Here is a 17,662-nt window from a genome sequence, read left to right as displayed (position 1 = left end):
AGTATTCCAATGAACTTTTATTAAAAATAATCTTCCTATAGAAGTATGGAATTCTTTAGCAAAGTCAAGCCACCACCTGTTTCACAGCCTTCTTCACTGACACCATAAATTTATCTTTTTTGTTCCTCTAACGATCTGCATTATTGGCTGATAACTTCTCTGCTTATGGACACAAATGCAGTTTTGACCACGGATGTAATTTTGAAGCAGCCAAGACAGCTTTACTAAAAAGGAAATCACCTTCTCTTCAACGAGACCAACTGTTTTTTAAACCTTTACAGATGGATATGATTCCACACCAGTCATTAGATCCAGAAGCTTCTCAGGAAGAGAACCAAAAGTTGCTTAATGACACATTACAAGTGTGATTTGTGATGCTCTGCATGCAGCTCACTTTTTAAGACTTTCTATGCTGCTTCCTTTTTCAAATGCAATGGGTCCAACGTCTGGTTCCCAGCTATGCTTGTATCTGCTGGATGTCATTATGCACTGAAGATTTATGTTCAACTTCAAATCAAATGCAAGTTTTGTACTCTAAGTAGGGATGCCCACAAGCATATTGTTCTTTGGAGAACAACTCTCTGGCTCCATAGATATAACTTGGACAGAGTAGTTCTGTTCTTCTGCAGCCAACGCCCGATCCAAATCCACAAGCCCCATACACTGCTTTCCTAAAAAGAGAGCAAAGGAGAGCATGCAAAACAAAAATGTAGAAACTATCAGAAACATGCACTTCAATATTCAATGTTAGGAAAACACATCAGTAAGTCATCTAAAAAATAAGTTCCAAATTTACTTTAAAAACTATCTTCATCTGGTTTACTTCAAATAGACAATCATTAATAGTTCTAAATCACATCTGTGGCTTGTAACCCTCATTTAGCGTTTCTTCAGAAAAATTAACTCTATATATGGAGAAATGTTACAGGCACAATTATTTTTAAGTGTTCCCAAAGCTTACAGAAAAATCCATGCACTAATGTAAAACCCACAGAAGAAAAAATATGCCTGGTTTACAGCTTAGCTTTCTGAATTGCCAAACTTCTACTCCCTTTATATCCGTAACTGTTTGCCTCTTTCACTTTCATCTAAAATCTGAAAATCTCTGGTTATTGAGGAGAAACAAAAGGCTAAAATACCAGACAGTGATCCAGTGTAATTGAGACATATGAATGTAACTGCTGATAAACAAAAATACTAAATTACTAACAAAAACTAAACTTGTCTCAGATTTACCTGCAGAAAAAAATGAAAGGATAAATTCCAGGACTTTTTCAGCTTAAAAGTTTGTATAATGATACGGCCATGCCAAGCTGATGAGGGCGTTTGTCTTTACATATTTAATCCTTACAATTATTATGTTCTGAAATACAGAACTGATTTGTCAGACTGTATTTTCATCAGTTTGAAACTCTCTTGCAAGAAAGATTTAGCACTTCCATGAAATGTTTTATCACATACAGTTTCAAGTCACAAACAAGGCACAGTCGTGCTTCAATCTCAAAAGCCTATGATCCTACCTCTTCTCTTGTTTCTGACAGAACTGTACAGTTAAATATATTTGGGGTCTGAGATGAAGGGAGGCAGGAGTACCTATTCTGTTTACCATCAGGATACAAATCTGTTCTTCCAAACTATCCTCTGGAACTGCCTACCTCTCTTCCCTGAATATATACAGTGTGAGTGCCTGTACCATGACAAGCCTTGACATGCATCTGTGGTGCCTGCAGAAGTTTTGAGTAGGTGGCACAAATATGCTCCTCAGCATCCTTGTATTTCAGAACAGCTGGCGCACATCACACTCTACACTACTCAGTCCAGTCTCTTCAGTCTTTACACAGTGAGCCAATGACCCAAAGTTATCTTCTCCTCCTCAGCTGAATTCCTTAGTTACAAAAGAAGTTCCCTAGTTTGACTTCACCAACATTGACATTTGGACTGTTTGGGTTCTGTTGTTGGCTTGGAATTTGAGAGGGGTAGCAACTGGCTAGGAGATACACAAGAGATACAATAATACGATTAAGCCTGAAAAAGAACTTTTCATCTGTATGGATTTATATGTTTATTATACCTCTGTAATATATATGTATATATAACGTATATACCAGTTTATTCTATCTCTGTAAATTACTTCTTGTGGCACTGTTCTCCTATATTTGTGGCTCCACAGAAAATCACCTTCAGCATTTGGTTGAACAAAGTAGCATGTACATGCTCCCGCCACTGACAGTAGTAACACTATTATCCAAAATGTACACACTAAGGTGCAGCTGGGATTGCCACAGCTGGGGCCTGGCTCCCCATGTGCTCTTAGGAAGTCTGTGAGAAGTACATGGAGCTGCATATATTTCAGCGGTAATTGCTAAAATACAGTTTACAATACAAGCCTAAAATACTAAAAAAATTTGCCATTTGCAATAGACTAGAAAAAGTCTCCGCCTGTTCAGGAATATTTTCATTAAATTAAGTCTACACAGTTTTCTCAATACCTAATCATGCATTGCACAAAACACAAAAAAATCTTCAACTATTTGCAAGTATCACTATTTCAACAATATTCCCATAAAACCAGTTTCAAAAATGAAACAGAACACAGGAATGGGAATGACCTTCACTGAAACACATTTGTGTTATATGGAACTTAAAAGAAAAAAATATCATTTCTTTAAAACAGAAAAAGCAATGACATAGGGAAATGGACATAAATAAGATTTTAAGATTTCTGTTTGGTTTTTGTTCAGGGCAAAGCACATAAAAAATACATTTGTGGGGAAAAAACCTGACATTTGAGACAGAGAACAGCTAAAATTTACAATCTTTCAAAAACATGCTGGGTCCTTTTCAAATATTCAGCAGGAGACAACGTAGGGTTCTACACTGGTAACTGAACACTAATTTTTTTTTTCACATACTGTGATGATAGCAAAAACACCAACAAATTCATTATAAAAACAAGAAAAAATTGTATTCTTATCTATATCTCAGAATCTGTGATATTTTATTTTTATGCACTGAATGTAAGAAAAACTCTGAATTCTTCAAAGAAAGCTTTTTAAAACACTGTGGTTACTTCCTACTCCTGCTTTAATATATTTTTTCAGTGTTTTATGAAACAAAGAACGCAGTTATATCCCGAGAATTCCCTCCTGTCTTTTCTGACCTGGAAGCTCGTTTACAGCTTCTGTCAGATCATTAATACCAGACAGGAGCACATGATACCCTTTTGTAAGTCAAAGAATACTAGAATATTCTGCATAATGAATGGTGGGAGAAGGGAGTGGGCGGGAGGAGGGAAAGTGAAACAATTAAAAACCAGTAAAAGGCAAACCGTCCATTCCAGAATTGATCATTCTGAAAGAAGAGTTTCTATACCATTCTATTGCACAGCACAGAACAGCAAGATGTGAAATGTGAAGAAGCTCATATTTTTCAAGTGTTGTGTGAAGACAGCAACTTAAATGTCCTGTTCATAAAGTACTACTTCTTCCTTTGTGTATTAAGGTAAAGTCATTACAGAGCTAGTTTACACAAGAACTGCAGAAACTCATACCAATTAGCTTGCGTTCAGGTGGAAGCTGAACAGCTGTCTGATCTGCAAACCTGCAAAGGGTCATGTGCTCCTAGAAAAAAGAATGAAGAAGTAAATAAATTTGTTCCAGTCACATTTCCCTCTTCCAAATAAAGAAAGAAAACTCTAATTAAATGGTTCAAAGCTTCAAATCATGTTGAAGACTATTTTTATAGGAAAATTATCTGTGTACAACTCCCAGATTTGATACTGCTTTGGCTTGTTAGTGTATGTGTAAATTAAGCATTTGTAACCAAGACCACATGGCTACTAATGAGTATCTGATTCTTGCTAAATTTTCTCTAATTCTCTGCAGCAGTTGAATCAGATGCAATGCAGAAAAGATAGCATTCTTCAACGGCATTCTGCAGAATAATTTTGCCTTCAATTACTGATGAGCAACAGTCTTCTTCTAGCATCTGGCAGCATCACTGCATCAGTAACAGCCAAGACAAAATATTTCAATAGGTGATTTGATCTACTGCACATGTCACCCAAGTAGTGATTTTTAATTCCCAGAAGAATCAATCACCTTGTGGGTCAAACTTCCTCAGCCCTGCCAAATACATCCATTCAGGATCAACCGAAAAGATCCTGAAGGAAAAACTGATCCTGAAGGCAGAAAATACCTGGCTGTGAACAATAAATTTTCCTACATCAAAATGAACACAATTCATTTTTGAACTATCCCTGTTCTAGTTAAACTAGAGCCTAAGTTATGACTACATCATTTCCCCATGACAGAGTCATTAAATTGCCATATTCCCTGTTGCAGAAAGAAGAAAGTACTTCTAAAATAACAAAGACAATGAAAACTTGCCCAAACTTTCTGTGTGCATAAACAGTTAACTTGCTTACTAGAACACCCGCACCTTCAATTCCTATTGAGTTTCCAAAGCTGTATGTGCAAAGTTAATTCAGTTTCACTTTCCAATTCTCCTACAGGGAGAGTGTCTGACAAATAAAGTCTCAAAATGTATCATGGTAGAAATCTACAGCTATCATAACCTTATTCCTTGCAGATATAAACTAATGAATTACAGTAAAAAGTTCTCATCAAAAAAGGTTTGGAATTGCCAGACTTCTGGACGTCTTTTTAGATCTCACTAAAATGAAAGATAAGAGAAATGAATCTCAAATGGGAACTGGAGGGAGGTGACACAGACAATGTCTGGCTAACACATGGCAGCTTTGGCTACTAGCCAATAACCTTTAACAATTTATTAATATGAAACATAAAAATGCATATAGCTAGCTGTATAACAAAAGTTATTTATAACTAGGATTATTTAAGGCACCAACCAGCCCAGGTCGTTTGTACAGAATCTTACATTACTAAGAGCAGTAATATTTTTTAACCTTGCCCTTGGCCCCTGTGCCCTTCTGCAACACAAATAATAAAATGCTGAAACTCCTATAGTGTTGACAAACCCTGTGATTTAAACCTCCATGAATTAGCAGATTAAGAAAAGAATTCACCAAGCTTTAATGAGGTTATACACACCACCCTAATCTAGGCATCTTGACTTTGTAATTGCCACCATTTCCCTCTGTCCTGTCAACAGGTCTGCTTTTAATGTGTTTTAACAGAAGTAAATAAACTTTTTTTTTCTGAAGTGAAACCTGAGTTCTTCATGGCTATGTGTTAGAAACATATAAATGTGCTGACAGAATGTTAACCAAGGGAAAAAATAACTGCAGGTCCAAATTCACTGTGCCACTTTTATAATCTCCATCTATGAACATTTATTTCCATGTGTGAACTGTACACAAAGCAGACTGTCATGAAGATAAGATGAGCATAACACCAGATAACTGAACTTGCTTATATAAGATGGCTGGAAATTTTCTGTATTTTTGAAATGCCCTCTTAACTTAAGGATTAAAAAAGATAATTTATTACAAAGAGCATCTTTGTTATGGCTCACTGTCCCAAAAAAAACATTTGAATATTAGAAATAAATAACATGTGTCTCATATTTCTGCTACAAATTACTATTCTGCATCTCTGAATTTTATTTCTATATTGCAAACACCAAGACCCTTGTTTAGGATTTGACATATAAATCTAGCAAAGTTTCTGTATAGCCCCACTATTCCCAAATGTCAATGTTTTGTTTCCATGCCACATTGAGTGCACTTAACCTTCAAATTTTTGGTTGCTCTTCACTAACTAGTTTAAATGCACCAGACAAAGTTTAACAGATCAGTACCAGTGGTCTGCTGTCCAACGCTCTGCTCTTGTCCTTTTTTAACTCCCCTGTTACCTGTTATCTTCATTCTGTCAGATCTGCATGCCTCATTGATTCTTCCTCCCATTTTTCTCTCCAGCCATCTCCACACAGACCCTGGCTCCCCAGGGCCAAAACACATTTGAATATTTTTGAAACAATTTTGAGTAATATTCTTAAAACAATATTGTAATTAAATTCTTGCTGATAAGTATAAACTCTTCCTACTCTCTCTGTCCAATCTTCCAGACATGAATTAGAGGGAGAAATCTAGCGCTTATCAGAAAACTGGATCTATAGAAGCAGGAACTTTACCTAAAAAATGATCAGACATTTCCACAGTATAATTAGCTGTACTTAAGACCTGTAAAAGTTGGTATCCTGTAATTATCTGATAAATGTTGAAATATCTTAGGAATGGCTTGCAAATACCTCGATGATAAAAAAGATCTTTTGTGGAAAACCTACTTAATTTTATTGAAGAAAAAAGCTTTAAAAAAATGTATGGTGGAGAGAAAGCAATACAATGGTATCTGCACTGCTAATGAACGTTTCATATAACACATGCTCCTCCTTGCAATTACAATATAACCACTTTTATTTGATAAGAGATCCAGTGAAATGCAGAAACTGTACATAACCTTCTCCCCACCACCACCTTTTACATACCTTATAGGACAAAATTTCTTTGAACTGATGACTAAAAAAAATAAAAAAAAGACCAATTTAATTAATATCTAAAAAAGCAGAGGTGTAAAACAGAAGCAATCATTACATACTTGAACATATTTCAAACAGCAATATCTGTATCCTACAGAAAGGCATAAAAAAACCCCAGAAACCATTACAGTTCCAGTTCACTAGAAAAGAAGCAGCATACTTGCTATTGTCTTCAACTTCACCCTCCCCACCCATTGTATTATTCAGAAAAAAATCTCTCTTTAAATCATTATAAATGCTAATACAGATTTACTGGTGCTTCCACATTATCACATAAATACTTCACATTACATGGATGCAACCTCTAAACATGCATATATTTTGTTCGTATCACAAAAGGTATCCTCTGCAAGAGAACTGAGTATAGATCGCAGGCAATACGGGGACATGGGCAGGCTATCAGGTTTTATGATCATATCAAATAAGGAAAGAAGAAAAAGCAAACCCTAAAATCTAGCTCAAGTGAAGGCTGATAGTTGTCTACATAGTCTTCTAATATTAGATTTCAAATTCAGGAAACAAACCCAGAATTTACATTCTCACAGCATCTACAGCAATGAAAATTTTCTAACATAGTGAGCATTTCCAGTCTTCGTGATCTAAAAGCAACTGGTTGAAACCTAAACAGTAGCAAGCTTAAAACTATATTGCCTTTTCTTTAACACTACTTACTTGTTTTACTGTGTCACAGGAGAAAATAAACAGGGGCACACAAAGAGAAGAAAGAACCAAACTAAGAAAACACTGTTAAATGCAAAGTTTATAAAATCATTGTATTTGCTCTGTGTGCACTTCTGTGACAGCACACTCAGAAAAAATATGCAAAATATTTAACATGGGTGCATAAGATATTTATTTTTTCCCTTTGTTGATTCCTTTTAAGATAGCATGTCTCAGTTTCTTGTTCTGAGGAAACCACAAAGTTCTTCCCCCATCTAGTTCCACCTCAGACAGCTGCTAGTGTCTTATCTTCTGCCACTTTATGCTTATCATTTTTTTCTTTATATCAAAGGCATCTAAATTCTTAAGCTTAAGATACTTATGTATCTTTAACACGGCAGATTTCAAGATAATATGTCCATTGAAAAAGTATTAAAACTATGAACTGAAATACAGAAGAGCTTGTCTACTTGGGAATAAATCAGTGGAGTTTCACAAGGAGTAAACTGTGGTATAAAGCAGATCCATTTCTTTAAGCTGACTGCTAACATCTTTCTCCAACATTAAAATGCCAATTCCGCTTCTTATAGTAATTTTCATGAGTTTTATATTAACTTTGTTATTTTAAGGTAAAAGGTCTGAATATTACGTAGATTCGCACATACTCCATTCATTATGTTGGTAGTAAAAAGCCTTCTGAACTATGAACGGGTAAATCCAGAAAAAACAACCCAGGAATTACCAAATCTGTCTCCCTTTCAGGATGGGTTTGCAAAGAGAAACAGGAGGGAACAGCTGCATTATCATTTATCATTGCCTATATACTTGCAATGATCTTCAGTTGATTAATTCTATGCTCTTTTAATATTTTTTTCCTTTGTTTAATTTGATATTTTAAAGTTTATTTTGTTAGCTCTAGCTTACCTTCGTGGGTACTGAAACTTCACTGTGTTTTGAATGAAGCCGTAACAACAAGGGGAGATGACAAAGGCTGCCTGTGCCTTGATACAGTGCTCGATCACCATGTCTGTTGCCACACCACATGCATGCAGAGCCACCTACAATGTTAAAAACAAAAAACAAAGAAAAAAGCAAATTCTTTACAGTAATATTCTAAATACAATCCTACTGCAGTAGTAGTTTTTTGTTGATTGAGTTACTTAAACATATGAGTAAGTTTTTGCAATGAAAGCTGTTACAACGAAGGCCTGCTCCTCAATTCCTCAGTTTTTTATTTCTCTCCTTTGTATCTATGCTGAGGTATATTTATGGCCTATTCCATTAACAAGGGAACCATCAACACTGAGCAAGGGTCACTCACCAAAAGCATTGAAAAGGTAGGTATAATGCATTGTGATATCAAACAAATAAAAAACAAAGCTCCAGAAACGTATTAAAAGAAAAACTGTTATAATGAGTCAGAAGTTTTCGTTAAGCAATAACTACTAAGAGATATATAGAACTCTCTCAAAACTGCATTTCTACTTAGCAACAAGAGAAGTAAAAGATACACCTGAAGGTCACATTTAAAGGACAACATTTCTGCATAAATTTTGATCAGCTGAATGTAAGGTGTTGAGTAAAAACTTTAGAAACTAAACACTGGCCAGGATGAAGCATCAACTACAACTTGCCCTCCTTTTCTTTTTCCTTGTTATACTTTTATTTCTTTCCCTTACCCGTGGGCTCTCAAACTAAAACTAGAATGCCATTCAGTCACAGCAACTGAATACCTGTAAACACTAATGCATGTTTGGGCAATGCACAGGTTGCACCCAAATGCTTCTTGCCCTCCTACAAAAAGGCAAGTTCTCGCTGTACTCAGTGTATTGCAAGAAAAGGCAAGCAGTAGTCTCCTGTAGTACCTGTGATACCAAATGGACCAGGTGAAATGGAAGCATTATTTTCTTTGCCTTCTTCAATGCACTCAGTAGCTCACAGAGTAGGCCTGGCATGTACACATTGCTCTCTGTTTTCATGAAACTAGGGACCTTTTTGAGGCACATTTTTATCTTTATGCACCGGTGTGGATTTGTAAATCTGCATTTTTTCTTTGTTTGCTGTAAATTTAGGGAAAATGCTTAAAGCTGCAAAGCTCAGATTTCAGGATTCAAAGTTGTTTTTCCAGGTACAGCAATTGGAAGATAAAAACTCTGCTCTAAGATATAGATCAAAACAAAAACGTTTTTGTTTGCAGACTGCTTGATGTAAGCTCAGCTGAGCAGACCATTAATCATCAACTGAACTACAACTGCATACAGATGGTAACAAATATTCTTGTCTCAAGCAGAACATTAAAACATTAATAAGAAAATAATTTCACAACAAAAGTTTTCTGTACATATGAATTTAACAACAAAAATAAAACTAGTTTAATGTCAGAAATAGATTCTTAATATCACAGCTATTAAATTATTGTAGAATATAATTACAGTACTTGGTCATCTATCCAAGCAGAAAACAGACCTCTGCTTTGTTTGCTTTACTTGCACATTTGGAAAAGAGACCTTAAAACAGCAGCAGATAAAACCAGTAGCTTTGCTGAGCCTCTATGAACTTGTACACCAACTGACTACTTCTTTGGATGTCTCAAAATCAATTTAGATAGGCGAGAAATTACAAAATCCAAGACAAAGCTTTCTTGGGATATCCTATAAATTGAACTCACCATCTGAAACAAAACACAGTGAGGCCTAACGCAGATAATGCATTTGGTTCACAAATCCATGCATCTGTAGACACATGGAAACAAAGTGGACCCTGAAGAGAGCAACAGAGCTAATGGCTAATGCAGTGTGAGAGCATTGCCCTGTCTTACACCTCTGGAGCTGCAACTCCACAGAATAGCCCAGCACACACAGAAAAATGAAGGCAAAAGAATGTTTCATGAATCCTCAGGTTCACTTTAGTGATCTTAAAAAGGAAAGAACTCAACATGTTCAAAAATATATAACTCCCACCAAACCTTAAATTTTTCAACTTGTTCTCACAGATTAGCCGAGATCCTGTGAGTACTATGGAAGTATTAAAACAGAGTAAGATTTCACAGAATGGTCTGGGTGTCAGCATGTAAATGAGCACTGCATGAAAATATTTGGCAGCCTACACTTACGGAACGAAATCCTTTACTGTGGTTGATGGCTGTACTACAAAATGTAACAGTGCAAGGTACCAGCTTGTTTGGCACTCCAACAGGTTGCTTCAGAACCTGAACCTTGATCTTCACTACCCTAACAATTCATAAGGGCAGAAACATTATGTGGAGCAAAAAGGAAGTAGTTGGCACTTTTAAAACCTAGTTTTGAACTCCTGGTAGATAAATAATGAAACAGCCAAGTAATGCAGAGTTGGTGTCAAAGTAACAAGATACAAATGTTATCTTTCTTCACTAATATAGAAGCAGTGCTAACTTGAAACAAGTAAAAAATATAAAACTAACTTAGTACACATTAATATAACAAGGGTACATCTCCTAGTGTCAAAAACACCTGTCTGTAAGGGCATACAGAATTTTCTTCTCCCAGTTATTTTAGTTGTTCCAAAAACAATTCATCAGACACTGAATTTTTGAAGTGGAAAAATTATAATCACTTACCCCAATATTAAAAGTCCCATTAAAATAGTCCAAATTTGCTTGAATGAACCAAATATTGTTTAAACCTAATTCATCACTTCTGTCTTTAGCACGGATCAGAGACAACTCCTTATTTTCTATGAGCACCACCTAGATCAAATACACAGGAGAAAGTAAGGCAAAATAACACTAAGAAATCAAAGAACTTCACCAACTAGCACAAAACTTTGTAGTTCAGATGAGAAAACCTCAAAATTACTTGTGGCAGAGCTCATGATCTCCAAAATTATTAGTAGGAAATGCAACAACAATGGAAGGCATTTTAATACTTGCCAGTATTAATCAGCTTGCAAATATTTTGTATTTCCCTATAACTTCTGTTTTCTCAGGAAAGCACAGCTCACATTTGGAATCATGCTAAAAATATGCATGTTTCAAATCTAAGTCCTCTGCTGAGACAACTACATCTTTGTATTTATTCTCCCTACATGCACGTCTTTTTAAGATGATTACCAGAGACCCAAAGCTCATACCCTCTTTATTTTTTTATTCAGAATTTACCTGACATGATGGCATCATGTGAGCAAGAACAATTCCAACATGGCCCTGTGAAAAGAAAAACATCTGAGTCACTTTTCAGTGTCTCCTCTTACTGACTCATATGTGATGAACATCTCCTAACCAGTGACAGAACCTTTGAAAGCAGCTAAAATTTCAGCATGTATTCTTTTGCTTTGCAGCAGCAACCAGCTAGAACTGCAAAGATGAAAGCTGAAAGAAACTGCATCATGTAAACAAAAATATACATTACCCCTCCACTGCAAAAATCCACAATCACATCTCCAGGCTTAGCAAGCTTTGTCACCGCTGATGCCAAATTATTCAACTGCTGCTGCTTCCTTAGAGCCCGGTCTTTGGACATCTTTCCTGGGAATGACAAAGAAAATGCCTAGGTAGTGATAAGCAGTTCTCAACAATAATAATTGCAAATGGTAATTGCAATGGGTAATGGCAAAGGATTGGCATTGAAAATTATAGCTGAGACTAAAAACTGCCTGGAACTCTTGGGCATTCAAATACCCTTTTAGCTAAATTCACAAATATTTGGTAGATCTTTCTCTATACCTTTAGCATATTTAAGAATTTATTTTCTAGTTGTTGCTTTAATGTACCCTTATGAACATACGCATATAAATTTCATATAAAGTAATCAAATCAGTGTAAGCTCTAGCCTGATTATGTTCCAAACCTGTGAATCATGCTCAGAAACAGAGCTCGAGCACATTCACAGTAAGGGTGCCAGAATAAATTCCTGTTTACTTTACCTGTACACTATCCTTAAGCATCTTGGTTTTTAAAGTTCTACTCTTTCCCCTCTCAATTTTCACTTTTTGTAATAAGCAGTTTTATTTGTTTTAATTACTGTGTGTACAAGGTACTACTCCTACATAGCAAAGTGTGGCTTTTCATCACATCTGTAACACAACCACAAATGGAAAAACTATTGATTTCTTCCAAATGTGCTTCACATACAACAAATCTGTTTAGTCAGCACTCACATACTTGTAAAGATGCATTCTGTCTCAGTGGGGCTAACAGAATGCTGACAGACCTATTTAATATTCTTTGTCCATTCTGAAAGCAGAGTTTGATATAGATATTGACAGTAAAAATATTCATGAGCTCATCTTTACAATCAGAAAAAAAGTACTGAAACAATTCTCTTGAATGAGTTTTCATGGAGGAGGAGGTTTAGGTGTACCAAACAATCCTAATATTTTCTGAAATATGAACATATTTCCTACTTGGCACATCACATTATAGTTGAGTATGGGCACTCTCCAGTTTTGTATTAAATTAATTAACTTTGCCTATTAAAAACAGATTTTTTCCCAGTACTGAGGATTAGTTTAGAATAAAGACCACAAATCAGTGAAGTTTTCAAGTTACTACAAAAACAGTTCAATTATCATCATCATAAATTGCATTTATTATACAGTTTATTGTTTAAATCCCTACCCTGCAAATACATTCTTTCGTATTGTATTTTACTGTAAATAACATTTCACTTTACACATAATCAATCAAATTCAACAAACTCATCAGATAACATTATCACTACATTGCTCTGGGTAGAAGAAGAAAAAAAATGTTACTTTTCAAGATACTACATTCTATACTGGAAAAGAGAGAATATACTCAGGGAAAAGAGAAAAACTGAAAACAGAAGACAAAGGAAGTAGGGCAGAGTTCATACTGCATTGTTACTGCACAGTAATTAAAAAAGAGTAATGACATAAAAAAATATTCCTAGGTAACTGCACAATGGCATCTTAAAACGTGTACTACTATCTAATGGGAATTAAGAGATGGAACACAAGCTCCTCACTTCTTAGCAACTTTGCAAGTATAAAATGGTACATTTTATAAAAATAAAATCAGTGTTCCATTTCAAACATTTTTTACACTTTGTGAAAGTTACCATAAAGAACAGTCTCAGAAAATTAAGCTTTCTAACAACAAAAAATATATATACGGATTGTGGATACGAATCCTTCACCACATGATATAAAATATTAAATATGTTTTAAGGAATTATCTCTTTCACATGAGTGGATCCTTAGAAAAACCTTTTATGAAAGACTACGCTGCAAAAACCTCGATTCCTTGTGTGCCAAATATCTATTTGAAGTGTGCCATAGCTCACCTCTAATTTTCATGCTTCTATTTGATTAATGTCTAAACATTCTCAACACCTACAGTTCTAACTATAGTCAATGGAAGATGCAACATTGCAGCATGTACAAAGCCGTGTGCTATCATAGTGTTTGAGCTAGAAATTCAGCTGCTGGGGTCAAACCTCCAACTTGTTAGGTAAACAGGTACTGTGATATTAATACCTAGAAAATCCTGTACTAAAACCCACACAAGGATGTTCTCTGTGTGTACATAACTCCTGATCAGCACTGGATAAAATCTTAGGTTCAGCTAAAACCAGAACAGGGTTTCTGAAAGCCTGATAAAAGCATAAACAGAGTTTTTTATATTAACAGATTCAGCATGAACTTGCCCTTTTAATCTCAAGTCAGCCAAAGCACACAGAATCCCTTAGTTAGAAATACACTGTGAAGTTAAAAGGTGAGCTCTGTTGTCCAAAATGGACAACAAAATCTGCCAAATAAACATAGGTGGCTTCATTTATACTGTAACCCATTTTTAACAGGGGTTGGTTCTCAAAGCATTATCTTAAAAATATAAATAATAAAAACAACTAACCAGCAACAAATTTCAGCCTTCATAAATTTTCTTTGTCTTTGTTGAAAACAATAAAAATACTTAAAGCTCATTCACAGTATAAAGTTGCAAGGCTTCCCAAACTCATGTAACAGCCACAATTAATTTAATGGGATTTGTTGTAAAAGCTTTTTTTCCCCTGGTAGCTTTTGTATTGCTCTCTTATATCCAATTTCAACTTCCATTTTCCTAATTATGAGAGGGACAAGGTAGACAATTTTGTTTCCAGCTCCTGCCCCTCAACAGGAATTAGCAGAAATGCTCTAAGCCATTCTCCTGCATACTAGTGAAGGACAGACCACACCTGTCATGCCACAAACAGCACAAAAATCCATGCATGCAAATGGTCTTACTTCCTTATCCACTTCTCTGTTCTTATTCTCAAAACCTAAGGTTTTCCTGGGACATCTGGGATTTATTAATACCAAGTGCAACCCCTGAAAAATGCCATCAAATTTTCATACTGTGCAAGGTTACCAAAGAGATCCTACAATGATTAAAAATGAAATGTTAAATGATAACAGGCATACATTCCCTTGAAAAAACTGAGAAAACCAGGCTGGAGTCAGTATGTGTTTTGTCTGCTTTACCTCTGTATTTTGAGCTTAATAGCTAGAATCACAGAAACACAGCAACCTGTAGAGTGCTAGTTAGCAGGGCTACCTAGTCCATCATTAGAGCAACAGGCAGTAAGTACAACTAATTCTGCATTTAAAAACGCTACAACTCATCTTGCATTTCTAAGCCCTGTGATGATCAATAATGCCAACTGTGGTCTTCAAGGACAACAAGGGAGAAAGTAGCTTGAAATTTAGCCCTACAAGGCAAAACCTTGATGAATGTGACCTCTTCCTACAACACTTTGAAACGCTCACATCAAATGGTTTGCTCCCTTCTTAGGAACCTGACTGACAGATTGCCATATCGTCCAGAAAGATTCATTTTCATTCTGAATTAACAGCCATACAAAACTATTTTATTTGTCTTCACAAATCCAACATTACTGTTAATTCAGCTCTTGTTAAACAGAGCTTTAAAGTCTCTGTAGCACTTCGAGGTCTTCATTTCGGCACAAAGAAACTTTTCAGAAGGCAAAAAGCCCTTTATTTTTATATTACCTTTTGCCAGTGTTCAAGCTCATACAATTGTTTAGTTCTCAAATACTACTTCTGTATAGCTCAAGTTAAACATGAAAATTCATTAAAGTTTCCTTAATTAAGCAAACCCCAATATCACCTGTAAGACTTTAACCCTATTGAACTTTTAAGTCATAGCAAAGTATGACTGAATGCTCCACTACCAAAACGTGTTATATGTAACCCATAATACATGCATCCAGCTGTTTCAATATAGCAGAATTGCTATATGGAGCTTGTACTACATTAGCATGAGTATCTTTCTACAAGGTTTTCCATAAGCCTCAACTGACCAATTCAAATGATAAAGTGAGTTTACTTTCCATGGAAATTCAGGCAGGGTATATTTATAGCAATATTGATTAAGGAGAGTTAATCTTAGTACTGCAAAAAGATAAAGTTAACTATAAAGCAAAAGTGACAGGTTTATTATTTTATACTAAACTGAACAAGTTTTTCTGAAAACAAAGTTTGGTTACTTGGGTTTTTTTTCTGGTAGCTCCTCATGATAATTCAGCATACTCTAATTATTTCTTAACACTCATCTACCTCCTTCACCTTGATGGTGTTATCTCCTGCCACACTTTTTGATACCTGGTGGAGGGTAGAGGGTTTGTTTGCTTCTTTGTTTTGGGGGTGGTTGTTGTGGGTTTGCATTATAGGTGGGGTTTTTCTTTTTACGTATAGTACTCATCAGATTAATACAGCTGTACAGTGGTTCCCATACAACTGGTAGAAAAAGCAGAATTCACAGAGATGAAGGATGCCAGCTCAGCTGACATTTAGTCACAAAGAAATATTCTTACTGGTCAGAAATAATAATACTTTCTTATAAAGAATTCTGCCAAATCTTGCAATAAATGTAATTAACAAGGACAATAACTTTGCTGTAGTCCAGTGACCACCTTGGTTACTTGAACAATATTCTTCTTCATCTTCAGATGCTTTAATTCAATCTGTGTGATCCAGTGCTGAAAACTGAAGACCTGCCCTCGCCTTCTCCAGTCTGGGGCCACTTTCCACCTCCCCCTTTTCACTGCACTGACCCGTCTCCCCTTCCTCTCCTTCCCAAGAATGGAACTGTGAACTGACCACATCCTGTCATTCAGACCTTAGTATCTCCTAATTCATAAACATCTGCCCATTTGAAAGCAAAAACTTGTATTGCTTTGAGTATGGTTTCAGTAATAAAACAGGCTCTTACTCCAGAGTAGCTGTAAAAAGATGAACACCGCAAAATGTCCCTGACTCCTCACAGCAGTCTAGACTGTAGAAAGACACTGACCTTGACCTCCACTTGTCAGGCTTACTAGAAATTGCTTTCTTTATGTCTAACTCCCTTATTGTTGCATAGCTTTGTGAAATAATTCAGTCCAGCTGTTACCACTGATGCCGGACTAAAAAGTGCCTGTCACTGGAAGTGTCTCTTATTTACAAAGAATGTACTCCTTCACTAAGTGCATAAAGTCTAAGAGTCACACTTTGAGCTCTGCCATGAACGCAGCATTCGAAAGCTCTCAGCAGAAGCTAGGTGTGAAAATGGATTTGGTGTATTTGTTTTTGCTATTTTACATTGACACACAGGACAAAGCAATAATCTTGTTTCTTCATCTTGAGAATTCTCTTTCTTTCCTTTGCTAACATTTATATTAGTTGCATTTAAATGTGAAAAATAAATTAAGAGTCCACCCAAAAACATGAAGTCTGGTCCAGCCCAATGCTAGATTATTTGACATGTTATCTTCTGATATTATTGCCTTTCCAAGACGTTAATCCTAAAATACATATATACACCCAAAAGGCAGCTTGCAGGTGGCTCCACAGACAATCTGAAAGTTCTAATGTGATATAAAGACAGAGGGGCCAGAGATTTCCATACTGGAAGAACTAAATGCTCAAGCGTTTTCAAGGGACGTATCTACAAGCGACGGCAAAATGGTGGGGTTACACAAGATGATGGCAACTGTACTGGCTCTTTGAGTGGTCACACCCCTGTTAGTGCAGTGTTAAATTTCTTTGTCTGTGCTACTACTTTGTCTACTATTTCTTTGTCTCTACTTCTACATTTTAGGGATCCTCAGCTTGTTTCTCTGTAAGGTGCTCACGAAGCATGTCTCAGTGCTGATTCCAGTATGCCCTGGTGCTGTACTCCACATTTACATGGTATGCCCACATTTCAGCTTCTTCCTCAGCTTTCTCTAGACACTGTGACACTGTCCCAGAACACAAAACAGCACTTTAGGACAGAACAGAACTGTCCAGAAGTTCTGGACTTACAAAGATTGCTTATAACAGTTACTGTAGGTTTTCTTATGCATATGGCCATGACTGAAGCCCTCAAAGTATAAATCACTTCCTCTATTTATTCAGGAATAAATTCTTATGCAAAAATCAGACTAGAAGATAAGCTCTACTACTTGTATCACCAAGGAACAACATTAACCATCCTTTTCCCTAATTCTGGATATAATATAAAAAG

The 17,662-nt window shown here is 35.9% G+C and overlaps 1 protein-coding gene across 1 annotated transcript in view; it reads right to left on the bottom strand.

The window, feature by feature from the left end:
* The window catches only part of GSTCD (glutathione S-transferase C-terminal domain containing), a 55,400-nt gene continuing 37,738 nt past the window's right edge, over positions 1–17,662 (bottom strand). The window contains exons 6-12 of the mRNA XM_061359428.1: positions 11,565–11,680; positions 11,315–11,359; positions 10,775–10,903; positions 8,104–8,237; positions 6,469–6,499; positions 3,551–3,620; positions 1–671 (exon numbers count right to left, since the gene is read on the bottom strand). Of these exons, the coding sequence (XP_061215412.1) occupies positions 535–671; positions 3,551–3,620; positions 6,469–6,499; positions 8,104–8,237; positions 10,775–10,903; positions 11,315–11,359; positions 11,565–11,680 (662 nt within the window). The 3' untranslated portion in view covers positions 1–534. The remainder of the gene's footprint in view (positions 672–3,550; positions 3,621–6,468; positions 6,500–8,103; positions 8,238–10,774; positions 10,904–11,314; positions 11,360–11,564; positions 11,681–17,662) is intronic.

This window comes from Neopsephotus bourkii, unplaced genomic scaffold (assembly GCF_033783945.1).
Source record: "Neopsephotus bourkii isolate Nb327-2 ecotype Australia unplaced genomic scaffold, CSIRO-AGI_Nbou_v1 NB_977, whole genome shotgun sequence".
In the NCBI taxonomy this organism is placed as follows: domain Eukaryota; kingdom Metazoa; phylum Chordata; class Aves; order Psittaciformes; family Psittacidae; genus Neopsephotus; species Neopsephotus bourkii.
Note: the sequence above shows the minus strand (reverse complement) of the source record. Positions and strands in the feature narration are given on the sequence as shown.